This window comes from Xyrauchen texanus, chromosome 10, assembly GCF_025860055.1.
Source record: "Xyrauchen texanus isolate HMW12.3.18 chromosome 10, RBS_HiC_50CHRs, whole genome shotgun sequence".
Classification (NCBI taxonomy): Eukaryota; Metazoa; Chordata; class Actinopteri; order Cypriniformes; family Catostomidae; genus Xyrauchen; species Xyrauchen texanus.
This window is the reverse complement of record NC_068285.1, coordinates 23,951,750-23,978,798: the sequence shown is the minus strand read 5'-3', so window position 1 is coordinate 23,978,798 and position 27,049 is coordinate 23,951,750. Positions and strand designations below refer to the sequence as shown.

The 27,049-nt window shown below is 37.4% G+C and overlaps 1 protein-coding gene across 3 annotated transcripts; it reads left to right on the top strand.

Moving 5' to 3' along the window:
• The first annotated feature begins 1,045 nt into the window (after positions 1-1,045).
• Positions 1,046-25,198, top strand: pdcd6ip (programmed cell death 6 interacting protein). 3 transcript variants are annotated; one of them, XM_052135958.1, is made up of 18 exons: positions 1,046-1,343; positions 3,123-3,171; positions 3,298-3,367; positions 4,747-4,874; positions 5,247-5,400; positions 5,522-5,622; positions 7,360-7,476; positions 7,601-7,823; positions 7,978-8,101; positions 10,357-10,534; positions 11,066-11,177; positions 11,322-11,491; positions 11,796-12,044; positions 13,208-13,342; positions 13,452-13,546; positions 13,636-13,756; positions 14,677-14,876; positions 22,744-25,198. In XM_052135958.1, exons 1-18 carry the CDS (start codon positions 1,138-1,140, stop codon positions 22,910-22,912), a joined length of 2,601 nt encoding a protein of 866 aa, XP_051991918.1. In that variant the 5' UTR covers positions 1,046-1,137; the 3' UTR covers positions 22,913-25,198. The 3 variants fall into 3 exon arrangements, with proteins under 3 accessions (XP_051991918.1, XP_051991917.1, XP_051991916.1); XM_052135957.1 differs by having other exon boundaries at positions 7,345-7,476; positions 14,680-14,876; XM_052135956.1 differs by having other exon boundaries at positions 7,345-7,476.
• Positions 25,199-27,049: the final 1,851 nt, after the last annotated feature.

The following is a 27,049-nucleotide window of genomic DNA, read 5'->3' as shown; positions in this document are numbered from 1 at the left end:
AAACCTGCTGTTTCAGTATCTTCGAATTGGGAGATGTTCAAATACGAGTGTAGAAAAGACTCTATTCGATTTAGTAAAAAATTGGTAAAGGCAAAATCTTTAAGGTATACTTCTGGTTTAGTTGAAATTAATAACATTTTAGGTAAGCAACAAACGAAAATGATAAAGTAGAACTGCACAACCTAAAAGGAGAATTAAATAACCTATATGCAGAAAAGTCTAAAGGTGCTTTTATTAGATCCAGAGTGAAGGTTTCTAGATTTCGGGGAGAAACATTTCTGCATATTTCTTTTTAATTTAGAAAAGAAAAGAGGGAAAGCTAAAATAATATCTTCCCTATATATTGAGGGCAATTTGGTCACAGATGAAGACAGATTTTCTAATTTTGTTTCCAATTTTTATTCACAGCTCTATACTTATTCATTTAAACCACAGTTTTCTGATGACTGTTTTGAAGGGGTTCAAGTATTCACACCTATTATACGTGATGGAAATCGGTCATTTTGTGAGATGGATTTGACTTTGGAAGAGTTGGATGCGATTATTCAGAAAGTCTGGGTTATTAATTGTTTTTCACCTAAACTATTGCATAAGGTCAGGTCTGTAGTTACAGAGTGTCAGTCTGTGAAATACACCAATTATCCAATGGTGGATTAGAGCTTTCCAATATCAAATGTAACAATTTCTGGATTAGAAGAATCCTTATTAAGAAAATCAGCTGTCACCCTAAAGCTCTTCTCTACTATTATTAAATGGACTGGCATTAATACGTTTCTGTTACCTAACAAGATGAAATAACTTCACTATAAAATTCTTCATAAATACTATCCCTGTAATCTTTTCTTTCTGTCTGTGTGTGTGTGTGTGTGTGTGTGTGTGTGTGTGTGTGTGTGTGTGTGTGTGTGTGTGTGTGTGTGTGATCCACACACACACACACACACATAGATATGTATCCCCTGTAAGTCTTTTGTTCAATAATTTAAAAAAAGGACTGACTCTCGATTGCGCATGCGTTGCTTTGACATTACGGATAACGGTATGACGCACGCAGGAGATCCAGGAAGTACACGGCCTTGTGTTTATCCGTCTGTGCTGTTCTCCTTCTCCGCTTGAACTGTGTCGTGTCCGTGGGCCCCAATGGCGACGTTTATTTCTGTCCCGTTGAAGAAGTCCTCGGAGGTCGACTTAGTGAAACCCTTGTCGAAGTTTGTGACGGCCACGTATCCTCCCGGCGAGGAGCAGGCAGAGTACCTCCGTGCCGTGGAGGAGCTCAATAAGCTCCGTAAAAGTGCTCTTGGGAGGCCGCTGGACAAACACGAGAGCTCGCTGGAAATCCTGCTGCGGTGAGAACCTGGCAAGACTTCTCGCTAACAGACTTGCTACAGTTGTTCCAATTATATTGACAAGCTCAGTTTCATGGCTTATCACGTTTACTCTGTATAAATTGCGAATATGTGTGCAGAGAGCGAAATATGCCTAAAATTGGAGTTATGACATGACACATTAACCTACAGCAACACCAGACTCTGCAGCTGTATTAGTTTCGCACTAGTTATGTAATTTAATATTTAGTTTCATGTAGAGTTTCGCTAGGTGATGACTACCTCGTTGCGCACTTTATTAAAGCCAGTAGCTGATCTGCTTTTTTTTTTTGCTTCATTGAAATTGTAAGAAATGACATAATTAGGGATGTTACTCAAAAATGGGAGTGTAACATTTGTCCATGTTGTTTGTTACGCAAATGAGGGGAATGTACGTGTATTATTAGTTTGTGTATTAGTTGTAGTAGTATTGTATTCGTATTATTACCGTTTTTATGTTTTCATATGTAAATATTTAGGCTGGTATGCCAGAATATTTATCATACGTTATCGTGCGGGCTTCCTGGATTGCAGTGACTCATGTGTGTTTTTCAAACTAACCGCGTTTAATTGGACGCAAGTAATACATAAATGAAAAGAAAATATGCATGTTTATATTGTATTCGCTTTTTAAGAATTGAAGTCATTTCGATGTTGACCTAGACGTCACGAGGCTCAATGAAGTCATTTATTTGAAGTAGGTGGGTGCAGCAGGTTTCAGTGACGTATTGGTTTTTGCTAGTCTGAAGATATTTGTCACGTGGCTACGTGATTTATTTATTTATCTAAAGTGGAGAGGTAGATCATTTGCTGTAGTAGAGTTGAGGATATGGCTTGTTAATTTGTTTAACAAAATCAGCGTTGCTTCTTCATGCTTTGATCATTTGGCCACTTTGAATCCAGTTTCTGTTCCTTAGGGAAAGTATTAGTGTAAATGAGGTGTCAGAAGAGATCATTTATTTACTTTATTTCATTCGATTTGTTTGACTGTAGTACTGAGAAATGTGCCAGCTAAGATTTTTAGTTCTGTTTAAAAAATAAGTCCTGGTGTGGGTACAAATACACCTATATTTTCCTAGTCCATACTGTTTATGTTCTGCATTTAGCTTGTGGTTTAATATCACTTAAAGTAATATTCCGGGTATAATACTAGTTAAACTCAATCAACAGCATTTGTGGCATAATATTGATTATCACAAAATCATTTGGACTTGCCCCCCTTTCTTTAAAACTAAATTAATGAAGATCTGAGATACAGTGAGACACTTACAATGGAAGTGAATGGGGCCAATCAACTTTCCAAAGCATAGACACAAACATTGTGTGTTAACATGATTTTAGTGTGATAAATCTCTTACTAACCTTTTCCATGTAAAGTTATATCCAATCGTACAACTTTGTTGCCATGACAACGTAACACATAAACTGACTGTAAAAAGGACTATTTAAACAACTTAACAGCTCAAATAAGACATGAGGTTTAACAGAAGAATTAATGTAAGGGCTTCACATTTCTGCTTTTAAATAAAAAAAAAACTGGCCCCATTCACTTCCATTGGAAGTGCCTCACTGTAACCTGTATTTTTTCAAAACGAGTAATTCTTTTTGTTGTTATCAACATTGACACAAATGCTGTTAATTAATCTTAACTTGTGTTGAGTCTGCTTAAGGCTGACTCAAATTCTATCTATCTCACTTTGCCTTGCTATATAGTGTCCCAGTTCTGGAGTGTTTCTCATTGTGTGTCTCTCTCCCATCTAGATATTACGATCAGCTCTGTGCAATCGAAACCAAATTTCCCTTTCCAGAGGTAATATTTCTACACTTTAAAGCCTAATATTATGCCCATTCCTTTTTCAGTGACTGCAATTTTTTTAATATAGTTTAATTTAAACTTTAATAAACTTCTTTGATTATTATGTCTTTGTTTTTGCAGCTATGCCTGACATTCACATGGAAAGATGCTTTTGATAAAGGATCACTTTTTGGAGGCTCAGTCAAACTTGGTAAGTGCAAGAATAGTTAAAAAATATTTCAAAGATGAGCACACATGCATTAGGGATGTTTGGAATGACTAATTTCACTAAATCTTGTAGTCGACTAGTCTATAAAGTAAGAAACCCAGAGTCAAAAACAATTCAGAACTGAATTGCTGATGATGTCAAAACAGTGAACACACTGCACCACCATATTACTATGCCCAAATATTCCAGTATGCCTATTGATTTAATAGGCATACTGGATTTAATTTTCTACCTGTTCATCTCTACAACACAAACATCCTACACATGTCAGTATTTATTTATTTCAAGTTGGGAATTTTTCCTGTTTCTTGAAAGCCAGAGCAAGTTACGTGTATCTCTATCAAACAGTATAACCTCTAACTACAATGGCGAAAAGATCAGCTGAATGTTTACAAGTTCACTGAAACTGAGATAAGATACCAGCAGACATTTTCAGTCATATTTATTGCGAACATCAACGTTTTTGTTCAGAGTTACTTGTTTTTGTTGTTTAATTAAAAAAAAGCCCTTTTCTTGTGGTCATTTGAATAAAAGCATGCATTCTCTATCACACACGCAGTGGGCGCACAGAGTGAGGGAGACACGCAAAGCTGGTTAAAATTAAACTCATACACTAGGTTAGGTTTGTGCGTATTTACCTATAATCTAATATGACAGCTGTTCAATTAAGAATGTTAAATTACTGTTATGATGTAAAAAAAAAAAAATTGCTAGGATAGAAAATAAAATGTGAGAAATGTACAATAAACCTAATGTGTTCTAAACATGACGTGCACACAGAATAAAATACGTTTTCAACAGTTTACCAATCGGCTCATGGTTGAAAATAGTCTTCTTGATCAGAAGGGTAAAAATAATAATAATAAAACCAAATTGGTGTACCTAGTCACAAATAGTCAATTTCTTGGTTACTTACGCATACATACAGGTTAAACATGGTCCGGTGAAAGATGGGACCAGACTCACCTGAGGCAATTATCCTGCACTAGAAAAAGCCCGCTTGACAGGAAAATAACACGCACAGATTTAAAAAAAACTCAATTGTGAAAATATCCATAGCAACTTGGAAGTCAGCGTAATAATATTTATGTTCTTGGCAGATATTTTCTTGCCATAATATCTTAAAGTGTGTATATTGTGTTAGTTACAATAATCCACATAGGTGGCTGAGGAGGATAGACGAATAGATTTCTTTATTTTAATTTTTGATCTGAAATTGTTTTAAAGAAGTTTTGTTTTGAAACCCCATATAAAGTGTAGTTCTTATTTTCTTTACACAATAATTCTAAATAATATTATCCACCATACTTTCAAAATAATGGAAGACGGTAACAATATGTAATATTCTTTGTGTTTTTCAGCCTTGGCAAGTTTGGGCTACGAGAAGACATGTGTATTGTTTAATGTGGGGGCACTGGCCAGTCAGATTGCTTCTGAGCAGAATCTCGACAATGATGAAGGACTGAAGTCTGCTGCTAAGTTCTACCAGGTTGGAGTTAGACCTTTTAGGGATAGTTTGCTCCAAAAAAATGTACATTCTGTCACAATTCTTCTCACACTCATGTTGTTCCAAACCCATATAACTCTTCTTTCCATGCAACACAAAAGGAGATGTTAGGCAGGATGGTAGCTTTAGTCACTATTCATGTTTATGTAGAGAGAAAAAAAGATGCAATGTAAGTGAATGGTGACTGAGGCTGCTGAAAATCTTTTGTGTTCCATGGAAGAAAGAATATCATATAGTTTGGAATGTCATGAGGGTGAGAAAATTATGAATTTTCTTTAAATCTTTCTTTTCAATAATTTTAAATCTTTTATTTCAATAACAGTTAAATACCAAGTGTTTTCTGTTTCTCTCTAGCTGGCAAGTGGTGCATTTGCTCATATAAAGGACACAGTGCTATCTGCATTGAATCGAGAGCCCACGATGGATATCTCCCCGGAGACAGTGGGCACGCTCAGTCAGATCATGCTTAGCCAGGCACAAGAGGTCTTCGTTCTCAAGGCCAGTGCAGGTGTGTGTGTGTGTGTGTGTGTGTGTGTGTGTGTGTGTGTGTGTGTTTATGAATATGCATTGTTGTTTTTAATTGACACAATATTACACAATTGTGGGTCCAATTTTGTTTTGTTTCACAGATAAGATGAAGGATGCCATCATAGCTAAACTTGCCAATCAGGCTGCTGATTACTACGGCGACGCTTTTAAGCAGTGCCAGTACAAAGAGAATCTGCCTAAGGTAAGTGCAGCTGTCAATACACATGTCTGACATATCAGTTTGCAAGCTGGGGAAAATAATCCACTAGAGGTCACTCGAGGCAGTTAAACATTCTCAAAGATCCACACATACTGCATGCAGCAGTCATTGTGGGTGTGTCTGTATATGTGCAGTGTTTATTTCATTGGCCCTGTTTATACCTGGTAATAAAATCTGTCTTAAATGTGTCTCCACTTGTGTCAGTGTATAATGCATGATGATAAGTCACCAAAACATCTGCAAAGAAAAAGAAAGCATGATAAAATTGGTGCACTGTTCTTAGACTTTAATTACAATCTAAGCAGAAATATGACCTTTCAAGCAGAGCTCTCAGTTATTTTAGTAACTGAGCTTCATATGTGTGTGCTTCTTATCTGTGTCCCTGAATTTTGATATCAGGCACACCCAAGAACTTCAGTGAAGTTCTTGTGTCTCATGCCTCATCAGCCCCATTTATACCTTGCATTTACATGCGCTTTCGGTCATCGGATCACTATCGGATAGCACTTGACCACATTAAATGACAGGTGTAAATGCACCCATGACAAATTGTGATCGGCTTACTGAAACCACATTTGGAGGTGGTCAGGAACGAATTCTGACTACATTTAAAGGTGTAAATGTAAATGCGCTGTATTTATTCTGCCATTGTAATCTGAAGTACACAACAGATACTGCCGTCTTACAATATTGTCACCCGAACAATGAACCATTTCCACTCAAATATTCCATTGGAATACTCTTGCATTATCTCAAATCCCCACTCGCCTGTGTCTCTCTCGTTTTCTAATCACTATGACTCACGCAACACTAAAGTTTAACCAGGCTTCACTCACGCATTTCAGATGAGAAGCATATTTAGGTTTTACAAAGTGACAAACGTGAGATAAATATAATGAAATTTGCTTTGGCGACCCAAAATGTTACATTTTTCAATAAAACAAAAAAAACCTGAATTTCAAAGTAATGGAAATCATTTGGATTATCCACCAATGTTTTTCAAATTCACTAATACACTGCAAATGTTCAGTTACCACAGCCTCTGAATTAATATGTAAGTAGTGTTTTCCATTTTGCGAGGTTAACTTTGGTTGGATCTCTATCTGATAAAAATGGAGACACGTTTGTCTGCAAGGTGTAAATGCAATCCAGCTAAAGAATATCCAGCTTTAATCCAGATATGAAACGCATGTTAATGCAAGGTGTGAATGAGGCATGTATGTATTGACATTCGAATACAGGAGTGTTTACATTGAAAGCAAGTCAAAAGTGTTTTCGAAATTCGAACCACCTCAACCACATTCTGAAGTGGATGAATCTCAAAACATTTGGAACCCTTTTACACATGTATTTAGCTTCATCCCGTTTCAAACAGATTGCCTGCAATTAATGCTTATACCAGTCGTAGACAGGGCTGTTGATTCTGCTATGACTGCTAGTCATCACCTCATACACAGACACACACTTTCAAATCTCCAGACCTCCAACCCTTGTTTCTTCTCCTACTGATCTGTGAGTGAACGCTGCATGAGCATTGTGTGAGGGTTTGGTTGGGGTTTGCTGAAGGATGCGTGCTGATTTGCTGTTCTGTTTTCTCTTCCTGCGCCCTGTGCTGTGTGTCTGTGCTCGTTTGTGGTTGCCTGTGGTGTTGGTTCGTGGTTGCCGTGGTGTTTGTGATTGCTGTGGTTGCCTCTCCCTGGTTAGTATTTTTATTTCCAGGAAGTGTTTCCTGTCCTCGCTGCCAAGCACTGTATGATGCAGGCTACCGCAGAGATGCACCAGTCAGCCATGGCCAATCAGAAGAAAAAATTTGGAGAGGAGATTGCTCGGCTACAGGTGGGTTTATCTGTGTGTGACATACTGTTTATTTTCGGTTGGATGCTTGCTTGTTTTATTTAGCTTCAATAGTGTGATGTTGGTTTTTTTGACAATGTTTGTATTTCCCATGCGTGTCTTTTAGCATGCCACAGAGCTGTTGAAGACAGCTGCTTGCCGGTACGATGAGTATGTGAATGTAAAGGATCTGACGGATAAAATCAACCGTGCTCTCACAGCTGCAAAGAAAGACAACGACTTTATATACCATGACCGTGTGCCAGAGGTCAAAGACTTGGAACACATTGGCAAGGCTTCTCTTGTCAAAGCAACTGCAGTGCAGACACCACTCAGCCAGAAATTCACAGGTCGGAATGATGATACACATGACACTATGTTGATCTTTTACTTTTTACTATTGTTTTTATATTTGGGGGATATTTCTCCCTTTATAGATGTAAAATCGTATTGCATGCAATGTATTGCATTATTTACTGACTATATTGTTTTGTTTGTGTTTAGATCTTTTTGAAAATATGGTTCCAATGGCAGTGCAGCAGTCAGTGAGTGCAGCCAATTCAAGGAAGTCAGACACCGTGAACAGACTTGTTGGAAGCTTGAGAGAAGCAACAAATCTGTGCAATGGGTCAGTGTCCGTGTATATTCTTGCATGCATGTGCAGTGCACTCTTTCATAGGTTTCAGTTGAAAATGACTGCAAAAACAACTACAACTACAAAGAAAACATTCTACTCCTTTGCATTTAAATGTGTTTGAATACACTACTGTTGGATATACAGTTGTATGCAAATATCTGGGCACTCCTGACAAGATAACATGTTTTGTTGATTTTTTTTAAGTAAAATAAGTCAACACAAACACTGCAAGGAACAAAACTCAAAGGATTAGTTTACCCAATAATTAATCATTTACAGTTATTTACTTGCCGTAATGTCTCTTAATCCTTATGACTGTCTTCCGTGGAAAGTCTTCACAGGTTTTATTTTGTATATACTCTTAAGTGAGTAGCGATTACAGTCTGTCAAGCTCGAAAAAGGACAAAATGAACACAAAACCACAGCAAAAGTCTTTTTCACTCTCACATCTAATCATTAATAAAGTGCTTAAATCAAATTTTGCAACTAGGTCAATAACATCAAACCTCATTTTTTCTCATTGCATTTCATATTCAAACGTCATTAAGACTTATCAATAAATAAATACCTTTTGTGTTCCATGGAAGAAAATCATATGGGTTTGGAGCAATACAAGTATGTAAATAATGACAGAATTTTTATTTTTTTGTGAACTGTTCCTGTCTGCAATATTTCTGCAAATATTAATGCATGGTTACTATTTATTCACAATTTTACAGATTGGAAAAAATAAAATGGTATATGTGGCATGAGCAACTGTTTGGGCTGTTTGAGCCTCCAAATGTTTCTTGTTGCCAGTGAACACTTTTTTTATTCCTGCTTTAGTTCAGAAATATTCTTAAGTCGTCTTATATGCACAGCCTGTTTTTATATCTACACAGAGATTTTCAGAGATCTTTTCGCCTAGAAAATCAACACAACATATTGTCTGGTCAGGGGTGCTCAAATTTGCATACAAGTGTAATAATGCACATAAAGTCAAACAAGTTTTCCTTTAAATTATTATTAGAGCCTGACTGATATGGGATTCTTGAGGCCGATACCGATTTTAGAGGGGGACAATTCACTGATTAGCGATATGGTGGCTTATATAGTTAATTTTTGAGCTGCAATGAAAACATACCTTTTCTATGTGGATTGTGCACCGATTTGACTATGCAAAGGTACTTAGAAGTCCTCAGAAGAAGAAGAAATATTTTTATCAAGGAATATTTGACTATTATTATTATTATTATTATACATTGTCAACAAATTCTAGAAATGAACACTGAGAAAATAAAGAATAAATTCAAATAAAATAAATAGCAGTAGTACTGTTTAGTATCAGTCAAATGCTTACTATTTTAATACTGCCAAAAGCATTAACACCTGCCGAGTCAAGAGATATAGAGAGGCAGTGGTGTTACACCGTATTCTGCCATACAAGTTCAGGGAAACATTCAACGGTGGAAAACTAGGTTTTAAATGTTATATTTTGTACATACAACGACTGGAATTGTTTGGTTGAAGGGGGTAACAAACTGCTAATCCTGAACAAAACAGTTTTGAATACATGTTTACACATTAGCTTCCACTCAGCTGACAAGGGATGAAAGTAGCTATGTGGTTTACTAGTTAGCTATAAGCTTGTTGTCACGGAGAGTAAAAGATTGGACAGCATTGCGTCTCACCAACTAGGTAACAGCGTAGCATGAAATCAACACTCCGCAGACCCCATGAAATCAAGTAAGCTGAGCAGCAAACAAAGCAGGTGCTCTGCTGTTTACCTTTCAATCTGCAATATTACTGACTGCACTGACAAACTATAGCTGGCTAACAGCAAACAGTTGTGATAAACAGGTTGACATGGTAGTCAGGGCCAGGGTTAGCGTTGTATTGAAAAGGGAAAATAATGGGGTCATTGTATATTAACTTTCCAGTATGTATTGCTAGTTAGCAACTTACCGAGAAGACACTGCTTAACTCTGCACTGTCTGCAGAGCCACCGTCAGCTCTGTAAACAGTGGAGTCGGGGCACACTCTGCTGGACAAACTACTCTATGACACCAATTCTAAAGCATTGTTTTCTGCATTATATGTTCTGAAAAAAGTTTCATATCTGCACATTTCGATAAACGTATATGCCGATAACGATATATTGGTGAAAGGCTAGGACACTAATGATTGTCAAATAAAACTAAATTACATTTTGGATGAATTGAGAATGGTTGCTGGAGTAGTAATTGTTCAATGTTAAAAACATTTAGGGTACTGGCATCTCTGAACCTCCCTGCTGCGCTGGAGGATCTGTCAGGAAACTCAGTCCCTCAGTCCATCCTGGAGAAGAGCCATGCTATCATACAGCAGGGCGGCTTGCAGAGCATTGAACAGCTGATTAAAGATCTGCCAGAACTACTGCAGAGGAACAGTGAGATCCTGGATGAGGTGATTCACGCATTCACAGTCTGTTTATTGCCCATCTCTATAGTGGGGTCCAAAAGTCAGACATCTTGTAAAAATGCTTCTATTTTGCATTTTTCAAATGTAGTGCATCATTTTTTTTATATGTTGCCTTTTACTTGCATCCACTCGAGCTGGCATGGCCTACTCAAAACATGATGATCCATGTTATCCCAACTTAATCTGAGAATGTTCCAAAGAACATCTTGTGTACTTGGAACCTTTTGGTCTGACATTTTGGCTGACTGTGTAAAAAAAAAAAAAAGAAAGTCTTTATACATGGCCATCATCACAAATTTCCTTATATTTGATTAGTAACCTAAAAATCTTAAATTTCTCTTTAAATCACATCATAACTTTAAAATCTGAAACTTTATATGTAGTTCTAGGTTTAAATATTTTCAGTTTAATGAGGGGTATTCAGTATGTGTATAACACCGACTGATTGTACTGTATATACTAGCACTTTATGGCAATTTTAATCATTGTCAAAAATATTGTGTGTTGGTGTAACAGTCATTAAAGATGTTAAATGATGAAGAATCGACAGACAATGAACTCCGAGCCAAATTCAACCAGCGCTGGAGCAGAACACCATCTGGAGATCTCTATAAACCACTCCGAGCAGGTATATATACAGACACTCTCACTCCCCCTCTCTCTCAGTTTATCTTATGCATTGTGCATATTTTACAATCACATGAGGATACTAAATATGCATGAGTATCAGTTTGCATTGTGTTCCATCTCTCTTTTTCTTCTGTCTGTGCAGAGGGAATTAATTTCCGCTGTGTACTTGACAAGGCAGTGCAGGCTGATCAGGTGGTGAAAGAGCGTTACAATGCACATTGTGAGATGATTGCTTTGCTCTGCAAACCAGAGAATGAGCTCAGTGCTGCCATACCATCAGCCAACCCTGCCAAGACCCTACAGGGTAGTGAGGTAAGACACACACAATTTGACCCAGCTATCCAAATGCGAACATACCGTAGACTTCTATTTTTTTTTATATATATATTTTTTTTTAAGTAAAGCTAATTATAATTGCTGCAGACTACACTAATGCTACTCTAAAAAAATTAAAAAAGATTTTGCATTGTTAGAATAAGTAATAAATTATTTACTTTATGAACCCCTTTTCCTTTTGAGGATATCCCCCCCAAAGGTGGTTTTGTTAAATTAATCAAACTCTTCAAAGCATGCACACATGCGGTTATTCATTCCAGGGTTGTCTTCTCCTTTGCAGGCTGTGAACGTGCTGAGAGCTCAGCTGGCACAGTTGGATGAGGTGAAGAGGGAAAGGGATATTCTGGAGGGAGAAATTAAGTCCGTGACCTTTGACATGACAACAACGTTCCTTACTGCGCTGGCTCAAGATGGGGCCATTAATGAGGAGGCCCTGACATCCAGCGAGCTGGACTCACGCTATGGTACTCACACACAGCACGTCCAGCAGAATTTACGCAGACAGGAGGAACTTCTGTCGCAGATACAGGTGAAAATGCTCACATTAGAACTAGACTGGGTCAATTAAATGAAAGCACCAGTGAAGAATTAATGTGTAATCCTCAGTATTAATTTTACCCACATACTCAAATCATGGCAATAGTACCTATCAATACTTGAATGGACAGAAGCTTGGTTAATAATGATTTGCCTGTGACCAAATGATGTTGCTGCAGCTATCAGGGTTCTCTTGTTTAATGGAAACCCAGGAAATATCTGGGAATTAATTTTTAAATGCTGTTATACAGGCCTGAAAAGTCATTAAAACTCGTGGCAAAATCCTAATAATTTTTCTGCTCTAAAATAACTTATTGGGTTGATATTGCTTTGTGTTGATTAAAGTTGCTCTTAAAGGAATAGTTTACCCAAAAATGAAAATTCTCATCATTTACTCCCAGATGCGTATGACTTTCTTCTGCAGAACACAAATTAAGATTTTTTTTTTTAGAAGATTATCTCAGCTCTGTAGGTCCATACAATGCAAGTGAATAGGTGCCAACATTTTGAACCTCCAAAAATCACATAAATGCAGCATAAAAGTAATCCTTTAGACACCAGTGGTTAAATTCATATGTGATTGGTGTGGTTGAGGAAGTCAATTTTTGTTAGAAATTATTTTCCTTGCCCAGTAGGGGGCGTATGCATGAATAATGTGATCTACCAAAAACAAAACAAAAATGTGAAAGTTAAAGTGCACACTGACTGAGCAGATTTAACCACTGGAGTCTTATAATTACTTTAATGCCGACTTGTGTGATTTTTCGAGCTTCAAAATTTTGGCACCCATACACTGCATTGAATGGACCAAAAAAGCTGAGAAATGTATTTATGTTCTGCTGTGAAAGTCATACACATCCGGGATGGCATAAGGGTGAGTAAATGATAGATGAGAGAATTTTCATTTGTGGGTGAACTATTCCTTTAAGTCATAGTATTGTCCCAGTTGTTTTTCCATGAACCAGTTCACAAATTAGTCTGAATGATTCATTAGTGATTGTTCCGAATATGCATCATTTAAAAAAACAAAATCCTTATTTAGTAATTACTAATGACTGGAAAGAGCATGTAAATTCATTGATCAAAAAGAGTGTAATTCATTTGCTATGTGGTGATAGAATGAGTAGTTCTTACTCTCTCTACTCTCTGTCTCAGGTGTCTCATCAGGAATTTTCAGCACTTAAGCAGTCCAACTCTGAGGCCAATAACAGAGAGGAGGTGTTGAAGAAGCTAGCTGCCGCCCATGATAGCTACATAGAGATCAGCTGCAATATCAAAGAGGGCACAAAGGTAACTAAACGCATGCTCTAATATTAGTACTGCACACATGCACAATGTACAAGATGTCACTCACCTATTCAGCTTCCTCGTTCTCTCCTTTTTCCTCCTGTTCTTTTAGTTCTACAATGATCTGACAGAGATCCTGCTGAAATTTCAAAATAAGTGTAGTGACATTGTTTTCGCCCGCAAAACTGAAAGGGATGAGCTGCTCAAGTATGTACTTCAGAATTGTGCACATCACCCAATTATAATACAGAAGGACTTTGATTGGTTGATATGCTGTGACTGTGTCTGATTGACAGGGAGCTGCAGCAGAGCATTGCTCGTGAGCCGAGTGCTCCTTCATTCAGCATTCCATCATACCAGTCCAACACCCCTGCACCTACTGCAGGAGGCCCCAACGCTGCACCCAGGACTGTGTTTGTGAGTGTGCAAACAGATCAGTTTCAAAGATAAAGACATTTAACCTCAAATCAGTTTTAAGTTTGAAAGCATAATGGCAGAATTTGAAATTGTAAATGTTTTTAAAGGTCAATTTTTTTTCTTTTCTTTTTGATGTATTTATGCTGTATATGTAATGTCTTGCTGCGTGAAATGGCAGTCTTATTGAACCTATGGGCCTTAGTCAGGGTAAACGGCGTATTCAATTTTCATAAAGGAATTGAGGCAGTGAGTGAAAGTAGCACTGTGTGTTCAATGTGTTGTAGCAATTCATATCTTTGTGTTGATCATAAATAGTTACTAAGTGCACCTTTAAAATTATATGTAAAATCAAAAGAAACCCAGTTGACAAAACACTACAGAAAACATGTGAACTGGAACATTTAGACAGTAAATCCCATTGAACAGACTGTACATCCATCCCTCACAGCCTCTGTTTTAGTTGTGAAATTTAAAAAATGCCGTCTACCCTGACTAAGGTCAATACTAACATCTAGCAGTGTGGATGTAGCATCATACAAAAGCAATCATTTTCGGTTACCAATTCCATTGTAGAAATGCATTCTTCCCAGTCATCTGTAATGAATTACACTATGAGCAGTAATAACAGCAGGGTTACTGAATAATGTTTTGCTGGTGAGGTCCATGTAAAATAATTCAACTTTTAATCGGCCACTGATATGACAAGTCCTGTTCTCATGTGAGTGTACATGATTTTTTAGCATAAGTGTCAATAATACTATTAATTTGGTGTAAAGCTTATTTAATATGGAAAAATTGTTGTACTGCCACTTTATATAGCTAATGTTCAATCATTCAAATGTCTAATCATAGCAAGCCTGTGAATGACCAAATAAACTTCTGCATTTCCATTTCCTTTTTTTTCTCTGTTTCAACCTTAGCAGCAGCAGCAGCCTCAGGCTAAGGCCCAGCCCCCAGCGAGGCCACCACCCCCGAACATCACTCCACAGGCAGCCAGTGCTTCAGTTCCAGTCAGCACTCCAATGCCCCCCAGTAGTACTAATTTCCCACCTGTCATACCAACTACTGGACCCTCACAGGCTCAAGGACCACCCTACCCAAGTTATCAAGGCTACCCAGGGTAAATTAAGACGTCACATTTACTTATTTTGTCCAAATTGTGTGCAACAGACTCCATACCTCTTAGCGTAAAAACATCATAACGTCAAACTTTATTGGAATCAACTGGATCGATTCTAATGTGCATTTTGCATGATTGGTGTCACAGATGAGCTTATGAGCTTCATTTCAGTTAGGATGCTGCTTTAGAAGGTAGCTGCCTATGTAAACAGCAAGACCACTTACCAGGTTTTGGATCAGCTCATCAGAATAAGAATCAGCTTTATTGCCAGGTATGCTTGCACATACAAGGAATTTGTCTTGGTGACAGGAGCTTCCAGTGAACAACAATACAAAACAACAAGACAGACAATAATAAAAAATTGAATAGAAATAAATAAAAATTGAATAGGTAATAGTGTAGATAGAATACGGAAGACATTTGTGTGTGTGTGTGTGTGTGTGTGTGTATATATATGTGTATATATATATATATATATTATATTATACACACTGTATATACATAAATGCATATTTGCACTTAGTGCAAAACTAAATGCAAATCTGTTATATACAGTGCAAAGGAAATAATAGCAGAAGTTGGATGAGTTGGATAAATATCAAAAGACTGTGAATGTGCATATATTGGAGAGATTTAATGCTGCCTTCACATGCTTATCTATCTTCCCATTTCTTAAGTTGTAATTGAGGACATCACGTACTGATGCTTTGTTGGCAGAAACATGGACAATTCCATGTTCATTCTTAAATGTTTCTTGGGGAACTTTTATTTTGACACATTAATGCCTATAAATCAGCTTGCTGACAAGCAGTGGTGTCAAAAGTACTGGTAAATTGGTACCAAGTTGGTACTAATATAAAAAACATGTAAAGAAATCAGTTTTTCTGCAGTAGCTGTAGTACCAAGCACTGACTCAATTCGCTACCTGCACGCTCTGACTGACACACGAATGCTTCCAAATGCTCACACAAATGTGACTTTTTTTGGGAAAAAATAAATGCACAATTAATCAAATTAAAATCATGACATGTCCTATTGTGATTATTAAACTGCCAAAGACTGAAATCTTATTCTGCATTAGCTGCGTGCTTGAACGTGTGGAGCAGACCACTCATAACTCGAAACTCCACAGAAACTTGCGCCCTGTGTGTTATATGTAGGGTGACCATATTCCTGTTTGTCAAAAATGGGAGAGCCCCCTCCCAGAAAAATGTTTATTGACGTATCCTTGCCTAGGCACAGATCAATGCGAAGTAGAGGGTGCATCTGTAACTGTTGTCACCTTCTACTTTTCGCTGGCCTAAATTTTCCTCAGTGTGCACTTGTCTTTCAAGAGTTTATCGTAAAATGCAGAGCAGTCCATTTACGAAAAGCATTGCCTTCATTAATGTTACACTGAGTCTAGATTTATCCTGTGTCCATGCTGCGTTCATTAATGAGAGCACACGCTCCACAGATGCTAATGTCCCAGGCAGGCTTAAAGCAAACTCCATGACCTTGGCTAAGGCTCCGAAGTTGATGGTCTTGCTCTCCAGCTCACGAAAAACATCTGTCCATTTCTCAGACACAGCCATCTTGTTCATGTTCCACTCAGTGATGCGACGAGTGACAGTGTTTTTCGTGCAATCCCATTCATCAAAGAGCATTTTTTTCTCAATCAAACTGAGAGCTGGGATTCTGGAGTAGAAGTGTTCAAGGCTGCTCTGAATGTCTTTCCACTCTGGGATGTCTCTCAGTAGGGCTCACTCAAGTTTTTCTGTTTTCTCCAATGAGCGGCTACAATTTTGGAGGTAATCCATCGATGCTGAATAAAAGTATCCAACTGCACGAAATAAATCATCCACTCGCATGTCACCAGCTTCAACCAGGGCATCCAACTGCTTTTTAATGTTAGTGGGTATGAATGATTCCTCCATCCTGGCCTACAAGACTTTTCTCAGGTCATGAATGTGCAAAGTTATGGCCGTGCTCCACAGAATGAGTCAAATTAAGCAAAAAGTCCTTCACTTGCATGCACCTTGTCAGATTCGGAACTTTGCTTCACCAAAAAATTGCTAACACTTGGTGTGGCACACTTTTAGCAGCATCTATATGCTTTTTGTTTTTGTATGAACATGCTGCACGATGTCGGTGCAGCCTCCATGGGCGATGGAAAAGGGAGTGCCACAAATCTCACACCTCACTTTGCTAGGATCTGTTGGTGACTCCTTTTTAAGGAATTTTAAATCTTTTTGAAGATCCTCATTAAATGTTCGTGCACGCTTCCTTGATATTTTTCCAGCCGCAATTTCATCTGTGTGCTCTTCAATCTGTTTACTAACTGGACATCTTTTAATAGGGGATTGTGATTGGATCGAAAAATCCAATCATGTACTTCAAATAACATGGTGTGATTTTTTTTATTTTTTATTTTTTATTGGTTTTACAAGCCGTATCCTTGGCAAACTTTGATTAGAATACTCATGACTGAGAAAGCCACTCAAGCGATAGAGAGATTTAAGGAGAGAGGAAATACAGGACAAAACAAGATTTTATCAGAATAAGTCGGGACACTAGGAAAAAGTGCTTACGGGACTGTCCTGGGAAAAACAGGACGTCTGGCCACCCTAGTTATATGAAATGACAGAACAGAGCCCTCATCTACTGTAAAGTGCAGTACATGTAAACTAAATATTTATATAATATTTATACAGCATTTGCACTGTAATGATCACATTGGGCCATGTAGCAAACTGTTTATCCCAAAATAAACGCTTGATTCAAAATAAAAGATAGATGCTTCGAACTGAGGAATTTGCAACAGAAATATATTACAACTGTATAGTAAATTGTAATATTTGTTGTTATAATAATAATAATTATTAATAATAATACAAAAATATGCAATATATCACAAGCAAGAGTGCTGTTGTACTGATTAAAAGTTTGGGGGGAAAATGCAATGGTGTGTTGAAAGGTTATTTTATATTCATTTGTTAAAAATTTTAGGAATTAATTGATTAGACACTATTTTGGAATGATCTATTATCGGCACAAATCTATCCCAAATGTTTTTAGTTTTTTTTCCCTCCTCCTCTGATTTGTTTTTTATTACTCCATGTTCTGCTGTGGCTGGCACTGGAGGATTCTACAGTTGGAGCAGCTTGGTTCAACTATAACAGCAGCCCGATGTGAAATAAAAAAATCACTGACACCTTGTTGGGATTTGCTTCATTTAAATTTTGCTGTATCTAAATTGGTCATAATTGATGATATCCATAGTTTTATCCTTGCTTGAATGCATATTTTGATTAGATAATCAAGTGTCTAAGTTGAAGTGAGGGCATGCGAAGACAAAAGCAACTATATGTAAATGTCCCCCATCAGCAAATGCAATGCGTATCTAACTTCATATCTTGTGAATAATAATAATAATAACCTTTGTTTTCTCATTAAACCTGATCTGGTGAAATGGATTTATAAAATCCTTCATCTGGTGAATCTGTAGGCTTTAAAAGGCTTAATTTGGGAGAGTCGCATGGCGCCATGCGAGGGTTGGACATTTGAACGGCCAGCTCTGCATACTTTGCTAGTTTTTTAATAATTTTTGTATCATAAACCGGTGAAATTCAATACACCCTGCTATATAACTGTCCTATGAAGTCAATATGTCAAAGAATTCAAAATCATATGGCTCTGGAGATATTAAAAGACACTTGCGTGCTCAAGCTGATACCTCAGACAGGTCCGCAGAACAGGGATAACACTACTCCTTTGTGTTTATTTTGCCTATTGGGTGGAGTTTATTTTATAGATTATTTTCTGTTATATAATTCTGTCTCTCAATTTTTATAGAAGCACCGGACTTGAGTAATACAACAGCAAAGTTGTCATGGGGGCTCTCGTATGCTTAGGCGTACATGGACTGTTTGAGTTTAGAGGGATGGACGCCAGTTGGTGCTGTCGTGCACAGGGTTTATGCGCATGTTTTTCTATTTGTTTTGTTCTGGGGAAAGTTCTGGGGTTTTATTTTTGTCACACAATATAATTTTTCTAATATGTGAAATGTTAATATGAGTGGATTATCTCTCTCCACGTGGGTCGGGGCACCCCATAAAAAGAAGGAAGATTTTTTATTTTCGTAAACATAAGAAATATGATATAGTGTTTCTTCAAGAAACGCATCTTTCCCTGCAGGAAGCTGAAAAATTTGGGAAGATATGTGGTGGACAGGTTTTCTTTAGTGCTGGCTCAAGTAAGAGCAGGGGAGTCATTACACTAAGTAATTTTGGCTAATGTTTATGCACCTAATTCTGATGATCAGAGCTATTTTATAGATCTTGAAGGGATGTTGCAGGCCACTGGTACCTTCTTGATATAATATTGGGAGGAGACTTTAATCTTTTGGTGGATTCAGTCCTTGATCATAGTGAAGCAAAAGTGTGTAAGCCTAGAGCAACACTGATGCTTCACAGGATGTGTAAATATCTTGGTCTTACAGATATTTGGAGACTTTTGAACCCATCTGTAAGGACTGTAAACGTTTTCCATCAGTCCATAAGATTTATTCTAGAATAGATTATTTTTTTAATATATATCTAAGTCCATCATTTCATCTGTTGTTGATTTGTACAATTGTAAACGTTTTAGTCTCAGATCATGTTCTGGTGAGTTTAGAGGTGTTGCCACATAGAGAAAAGAAATCATATAGTTGGTGCTTTTAATGTATCCTGATTTCCAACACATGTTAAATGCTGAAATCAATGTTTATACGGAGACCAACTGGTCTTCAGTATCCTCTGTGGGAGTGGCTTGGCAGGCACTTAAATCATTTCTTAGGGGTGGGATCATACAGTATGCCTCATTCACCAAAAAATACAAAACACAAGCACTCGTGGAATTGAAAGCAAATATTTAAAGTGCAGAGGCAGAGCTGAAGCTCTGAATCTTGTCTGATGGCCTCAGTGAATTGACCCGATTGAAATACAGATATAATACTATTTTGTTCTGGAAGGTGGGGTTTTGGGTATTCAGGGCAAGACATATTTTGAGTTGGGGGACAAAGCAGGGAAGCATTTGGATAGATATATAAAGCAGAGAGAGTCTTTATCTACCATACCCTCAGTGAAATCTGCTGGTGGTGAAATATTTACCTCGGCCATTGATATTAATAATGATTTTAAAGAATTCTATCTTGATCTCTATAGTTCCACGTCTTCGTCTACTGATGAAGATATTGTGGAACCATTAGATCTCCCTAAATTGATTACAGAGCAAAACATTCTCATGATTCTGAGATAACCTTGTCGAGGTAATTAGGGCCTTGCTTGCAGGCAAAGCTCCTGGGCCAGATGGATTTGCCACTGAATTTTTTAGATCTTATGCTACAGAACTGGCTCCACTTTTATTAGAAGTTTATACGGAATCATTAAAGAATGGAAAGTTTCGACCAACCATGACACAAGCCCAGATCAGTCTGATTCTTAAAAAGGACAAAGATCCAAGCAAGTGTAAGAGTTAACAATTTCCCTGACTTTAAATATTTTGGCTAACCAATTAAGTTATGACATCTCTTATACATATAGATCAGATGGGGTTTATTCTGGGTCACAGCTCTTCTGATAACATTAGGCATCTCCTCAATATCATGTGGTCAGTGGCGAATGATCAGACGCCGGTCACTACCAACTCACTAGACGCTGAAAAGGTGTTTGATATGGTAGAATGGGATTATCTTTTTAAGATTTTGGAAATGTATGGGTTTGGTAGTATGTTTATTGGATATATTAAGTTGCTTTATAGACACCCGGTAGTGGTGGTACAAACAAATGAATTAATTTCAGATTATTTAACTCTGGATAGGGGTAACCCGCAGTGAAGCAAAGTTGCCCTCTTTCCCCATTATTGTTCTGTCTTGCCATGGATCCATTAGCAGCCGCGATAAGAAGGGAAGGTGATTTTCCAGGGGTGGTGGCAGAAGATGTGACACATAGGCTTTTTCTTTACACATATGATGATATTTTATTATTCGTCTCTGATCCCACTAGATCTATGCATTGCCTTCACAGAATTAATCATTCCTTTTCTCAGGATACAGAGTTAATTGGTCTAGATTCGAAGCTTTGGCTCTGACAGCATATTGCTCAGTAACCGCTTTTCAGCTGTGCGCCTTCCAGTGGCCCAAACAGGGTATTCAATATTTTGGTATATTATTCCCAGCAAATTTGTGTGATTTAGGTAGTTAATTTTGACCCTTTTAATAAAAAAGTTTTCGAGCGATGTGGACAAGTGGGCTTCATTACAATTATCAATGATTGAGAAGGTTAATTTTAATGAATTGTATTCCAAAATTCAACTATCTGCTACAGTCTCTCCTTGTAGATGTCTCCCTCTCTTATTTCAAGCAATTTGATAGCATAAATCCTTCAGTAAACATCCCAGATTACATTTCAATAAGTTACATAAGCCGATTGACAAAGGTGGGCTAGGCCTACCCAAGATTTTGTTTTATTATTATACATTCGTTCTCAGACATTTGACTCATTGGTAACATCCACCTGAGAGAGCCCCTCTCCGGTTTTGTATTGAACTGGAAGTTCTTGCCCCAAAGCCTTTCTATCAAACTAATCGGAAAAGTTAAGTTGCACCCCGTTATCTCGCATTTGCACTCATTATGGACAAAAGTGTCAAGAGTGTTTAATTTGGACATTTATAGAAATGTTGAATTGAGCATATGGATGAACCCAAAATTATGTATTGATAAAGTTCCCTTTCTGTTGGTGAGATTGGATTGTGAGGGAGGTTAATACATTCAGTGACCTATATGAGAGTGGAGTGTTGATCTTTTGAAAATTTGGTTCAACATTTTAGGAATCCCAGATCTCAGTTCATTAGGTATTTACAGCTGCACCATCTGCTCTGTACTGTTTTTGTGAGTAGCATACACCCCCTTAAAGCGGCAGATACTTTGGAAGTGGTAATTTCTGCCTTCGGAAAAGTTTTATTTTTCCCTGTTAATTCAGGGGGACAGAGCTTCAACTTCTCTCAAGAGATTATAGGAGAAAGATTTAAACTTGGTATTGAAGGAGGGAGTGTGGGCTAGGATTCTAAAAAAAATTCAAGTCTATATCTAGAGATCAAGATTTTAAATTGATTCTATTGGACCCCCTCTAGATTACTTGGGCTCAAAGACACACCCACTTGCTGGCAATGCCTAATGTTCAGAGTGAAGGGTTTAGGTTCATGTAATTTGATTCCGTGTTTCCTTTTATGTTTGTTTGGTTTTTCATTGGAATCAATTAAAAATGTATTTGTTAACTTAAAAGAGCATTGTAGCAGAGCCAAGGCCCAGTCATTTCAAAATAAGTGTGTATGCATTGTTAAAAGTCCCATGTTATACACCAAATACAATTAAAAATGTTTCTGATTATTATTGGTATTGTGTTTGAACAATAAACTGCATCTGGTATTTTATTCAGTTTGAACTCTTATAGCATTATGTCTGTGCCATCATAACGAGATGACTTCATATGAAAATTTTTTTTTAATTCTATGAATCTATTTTAAAAAAAGTCAAATGATTTAACAGTTATTAGCCTTTTTTTATCAGTATCTGTAAAATTCACAATCGGTTGACCACTCAACATGGAAACTCGGGTATCAAAATTACCTTTTCCCAGTCATAATTGCGACTTGAGGGGGCTGGAATCTGCAACTTCCGAGTGGGGAAACTCGCATTTATGATGATTCCGATAGCACTTGAAGGCAGTATAAAGCTGAAGTGATAATTTCTGCACCACCAAAAGAAATGACAAAAATAACCATTGTTTCAAACAGCTTTCCTCAAGCTTTAAAATAAATTGTTTTTATTTTTCTCTTCTGCTTTTAGGTATTACCAGATGCCGATGGCTTATAATCCTTATACATATGGGCAGTTTAATATGCCCTATGTGCCCTATCAAGCCCAAGGTCAGGCTGGATACCCTGGAGCTCCGCAGCAGCAGCAGCCTTACCCCTATCCCCAACAGCCGCAACAGCCCTATTACCCCCAACAGTAGAGCACTGTTACCCCCAAACAACTCTCTGCAACTACAGCCACACTCATTCTTGTAAACTAGCACTCATATTACTTGCAATTAACTATTAACACCCCTGCATTTGCACTCTGTCTTTAACGTTTGACTTTCTCTGGGTGGAGTTTAGAACTTAGACCTCTTTCTGTCTTACCATCTAGCCCAAAGTGAAGCTGCTGGCTGCCTGCCACTGCTTATATCTTATTTTTGTATTGAATACTGACATATAATCTATTGCAAGAGCTGTTAGTGATTTCTTACCTTGATGATGATCATTTAATTGCTGGGAGAAAAACTGCAGTTATGTCTTATTGTAACCTGTATAGTAATATTATAACTCCTGTTCAGTCTTCAATCATCGCCTTGGGAAAGGAACCGGAAAACAAAATAGGCAATTGATTAATCTCTACAAATAATTTGTTTTTGTGTTTCTTTTGTTTTCATGTGATTAAAATCCGCTTATTCACTTTCTTCACTTGGAGCCTGTGGGTGTGCAAGAGCATACTTCCATCATTTATGGTCATTGTCAATGACTCATGGCATTGTTTCTCATTCATCAATGTCAAGTCTGACAATCTGAGTTGGCTGGGGTATAAGAGCATGTCTACATAAGTCTGGGGGTCACCACTTGTGAATCAAGTGTGTTTGTGGGATAGTTATTACAATGCTATTTGTGTCCTTAAAGTGCCGTGCTTCGTGTCTCCATGGATACAGATGGAAGAGGATGGGATTTTAGTCTGTGAATGGGTTTATCGAGGTATAATTAAGTGTTGCGAATATGTAAGAATGTTTTCATTCACCTACAATGCACACTCCATGCATATATGCCTAAACTGTTACATTTTGGGCATTGTCTATAACTAATGCCTTTACTTATGAATGCATTTTAGAGCACTAAAGTGACAGTCCTGTCATTTTATTAGCATCAAAATACACGGTATATAAAATGTTTATGATACTCTGACACAAGCAGTATGTGTCAAAAAAAATAGCAATGCATCAGGAACTGTAATCTGAAAATCTGATTTTGCTGTGTGCTGTTAATGAAGGTTAAGATGGTCTAAAAGCCTTTACACATATTGGATAATGTAATTAAACCTACTGGCGTCATGCTTCTCTCAGCTGTTGCTTTTTACTGACAAGCATTCATATGTCCATTTCCGGAAATCCATCAGCGTACAGATCTAGCTTGATAACGTAAAAGATCAGAGTCCTTCAATATCCTCAGTTATTTTTATGTGCTTTAGAGACTCCAGTAACACCAAAGATGGACTGAATTTAGTGAATGTCCTGTTGTGCCTCACTACAACTCATTCAGCATTTGGTTAGAATTAATCCGATTGTTGTTCCTACTGCTGTTGTGTTTACATACAATATATTTGAAGCGAACAGAAATAGCTTGAAATAGATCGTGGCTATTGTATTCTAAAGCACATTTCCTGTTGATGCTTCATTTCCTAAATTGGTTTGGCCTCTACTAACACAAACCAATGAAATACTGACAAAGAACAGGTGTGAAATTCTCTCTGTGAGTGCGTACCGTAAGAGAAATTCTTTGTGCCAGTATTGAGAGATTTATTGAGGGAGACAGGTGTGTCAATAGAAGTATATAAATGTCAAACGGATGCTGCATTGTTGACTCCCTGCCAGATCTGGCTACTGTATCTCTTGTGACCATTTTAACCTGTCTAGAGCTTTCTCTGATGACTTGAGGGAATGAGAAAGTGTCATTAGAGAAAGCTCAGTGCTCAAGTAGTTGTTCTATTTGTGTGTCTTTCAAGTTAAGTAACAGAATGCTTTGATGTCCCACAGTACTGATTGACTTCATAGTTTAGCCAGGCGTACTGTATGAACAGTATGTATGAACAACTGCATGTTGACCCTAACCTTTACCCCAGCAGGTGCCAGTCTGGACATCTCATCCTCAAGAGCCCAAGTCCAATTTTACCAGTCAGTGAGAGTGGCCATTGTTTCAACATATAGATTTAGGTTATATAATAGGCCATACTAGAAAGCGGAACAGTTCATATTTGGTTTAACAGTTGTTAACAACTTAAAAAGAGACTGAATCAAAGGAATAGTCTGGGTTCAATACAAGTTAAGCTCAATCGACAGCATTTGTGGCATAATGTTGATTACAACATTTGTTTTCCTTAAAAAAAAATAAAGCAACAATCAAGGTTATATTGAGTCACTTACAATGGAAGTCAAGGGGGCAAATTTTTGGAGGGTTTAAATGCAGAAATGTGAAGCTTATAATTTTATAAAGTATTAAAATTAATACTTTTGTTACAAATTGTGTATTGTTTGAATGTTGTTTATACCATCGTTTTTACAGTCATTTTTAGGGTTTTCTGTGTTACATTGTCATGGCAATGAAGTTGTAAAATTGTATATAACTTTATACAGAAAAGGTTGGTGGTTAACATGTATATTTTTTTACATGTTGCTATACTTTTAAAACTTTTATTGGCCCCCATTCACTTCCATTTTATGTGTATTACTGTGACCCAGATTTTTGCCTCCTTTTTTATTTAATTTTTTTATCCCCTTTTCTCCCAATTTGGAATGCCCAATTCCCACTACTTGGTAGGTCCTCGTAGTGCCACGGTTACTCCCCTCAATCCGGGTGGTGGAGGGCAGGTTGCCTCAGTTGCCTCCGCTTCTGAGACCGTCAATCCACACATCTTATCAAGTGGCTCGTTGTGCATGACACAGAGGAGACTCGCAGCATGTGAAGGCTCATGCTACTCTCCGCGATCCACACACAGCTTACCAACCGCCCCAGTGAGAGCAAAAACCACTAATCGTGACCACGAGGAGGTTACCTCTTGTGAATCGACCCTCCCTAGCAACCGTGCCAATTTGGTTTCTTAGATCTGGCTGGAGTCATTCAGCACACCCTGGATTCAAACTCGTGACTCCAGGGGTTGTAGTCAGCAACAATACTCTGAGCTACCCAGGCCCCTGCAGATTTTTGCTTTTTTCAAGAAAAGGAGGCTTTTAATGCACGAGTGGCTACAACTACAATTACATTTAGTGTTTTAGTTTACTTTGTGTTGATACACTAATGTGTATTTATAAATAATTCTGTATAGGTAACCAATACGCAAATGCATATGAACTATTATAGAGAGTGGTTAAGGATACAGACATAGCATGAAAATATTTAGCAGACATATGGGAATTAAGGGATGCTTTTTAATGATTTTAAAGCTTTTTTTTCTGTGCTGTTTAAATAATTTTAGCTTGATAATGTTTAAAGAATTATTCTGATAGGTGGATGAATAGATTAATAATAATAATTTTTAGCATTCTTGCCTATTAAGTAGGCCTGCTTATGGACTTATGGATATATATATATATATATATATATATATATATACATATACATACATACATGCATACACGCACACTGGCTGCCAAAAGTTTGGAATGATGTACAGATTTTGCTGTTTCTGAAGAAAATTGGTGCTTTATTTCACCAAAGTGTCATTCAACTTATCACAAAGTATAGTCAGGACATTACTGATGTAAAAAAAACAGTGCCATCACTATTTGAAAAAAGTTTTTTATCAAATCTAGACGGGTCCCATTTCCAGCAGCCATCACTCCAACACCTTATCCTTGAGTAATCATGCTAAATGTATCTTTTGGTACTAGAAAATCACTTGTCATTATCAAACACTGATGAAAGCTATTTGTTTCATTAAATGAAGCTTAACATTGTGTTTGTTTTTGAGTTTCCACAGTATGTCATAGACTGACATGTCTGAAAGTCAATATTAGGACAAAAATGGCAAAAAAGAAACCATTTCCCAAGAAACTCATCAGTCAATCATTGTTTTGAGGAATGGAGCATATACAATGCATTACATTGCCAAAAACAACTGAGCATTTCATACAAAGGTGTACACTACAGTCTTCAAAGACAAAGGACAACTGGCAGAGGACTAACAAGGACAGAAAGAGATGTGGAAGGCTCAGATGTACAACTAAACAAGAGGATAAGTACATCAGAGTCTCTAGTTTGAGAAATAGACGCCTCAGCTGACAGCTTCATTGAATTCTACCCGCTCAACACCAGTTTCATGTACAACAGTAAAGAGAAGACTCAGCGGG

Coding starts and splice junctions, on each gene's coding strand:
- pdcd6ip (XM_052135956.1), top strand. CDS start 1,138: ATGGCGACGTTTATTTCTGTCCCGTTGAAGAAGTCCTCGGAGGTCGAC. Junction 5,623..7,344: donor ACAAAGAGAATCTGCCTAAG/GTAAGTGCAGCT, acceptor CTCCCTGGTTAG/TATTTTTATTTCCAGGAAGT. Junction 11,492..11,795: donor AGACCCTACAGGGTAGTGAG/GTAAGACACACA, acceptor TCTCCTTTGCAG/GCTGTGAACGTGCTGAGAGC.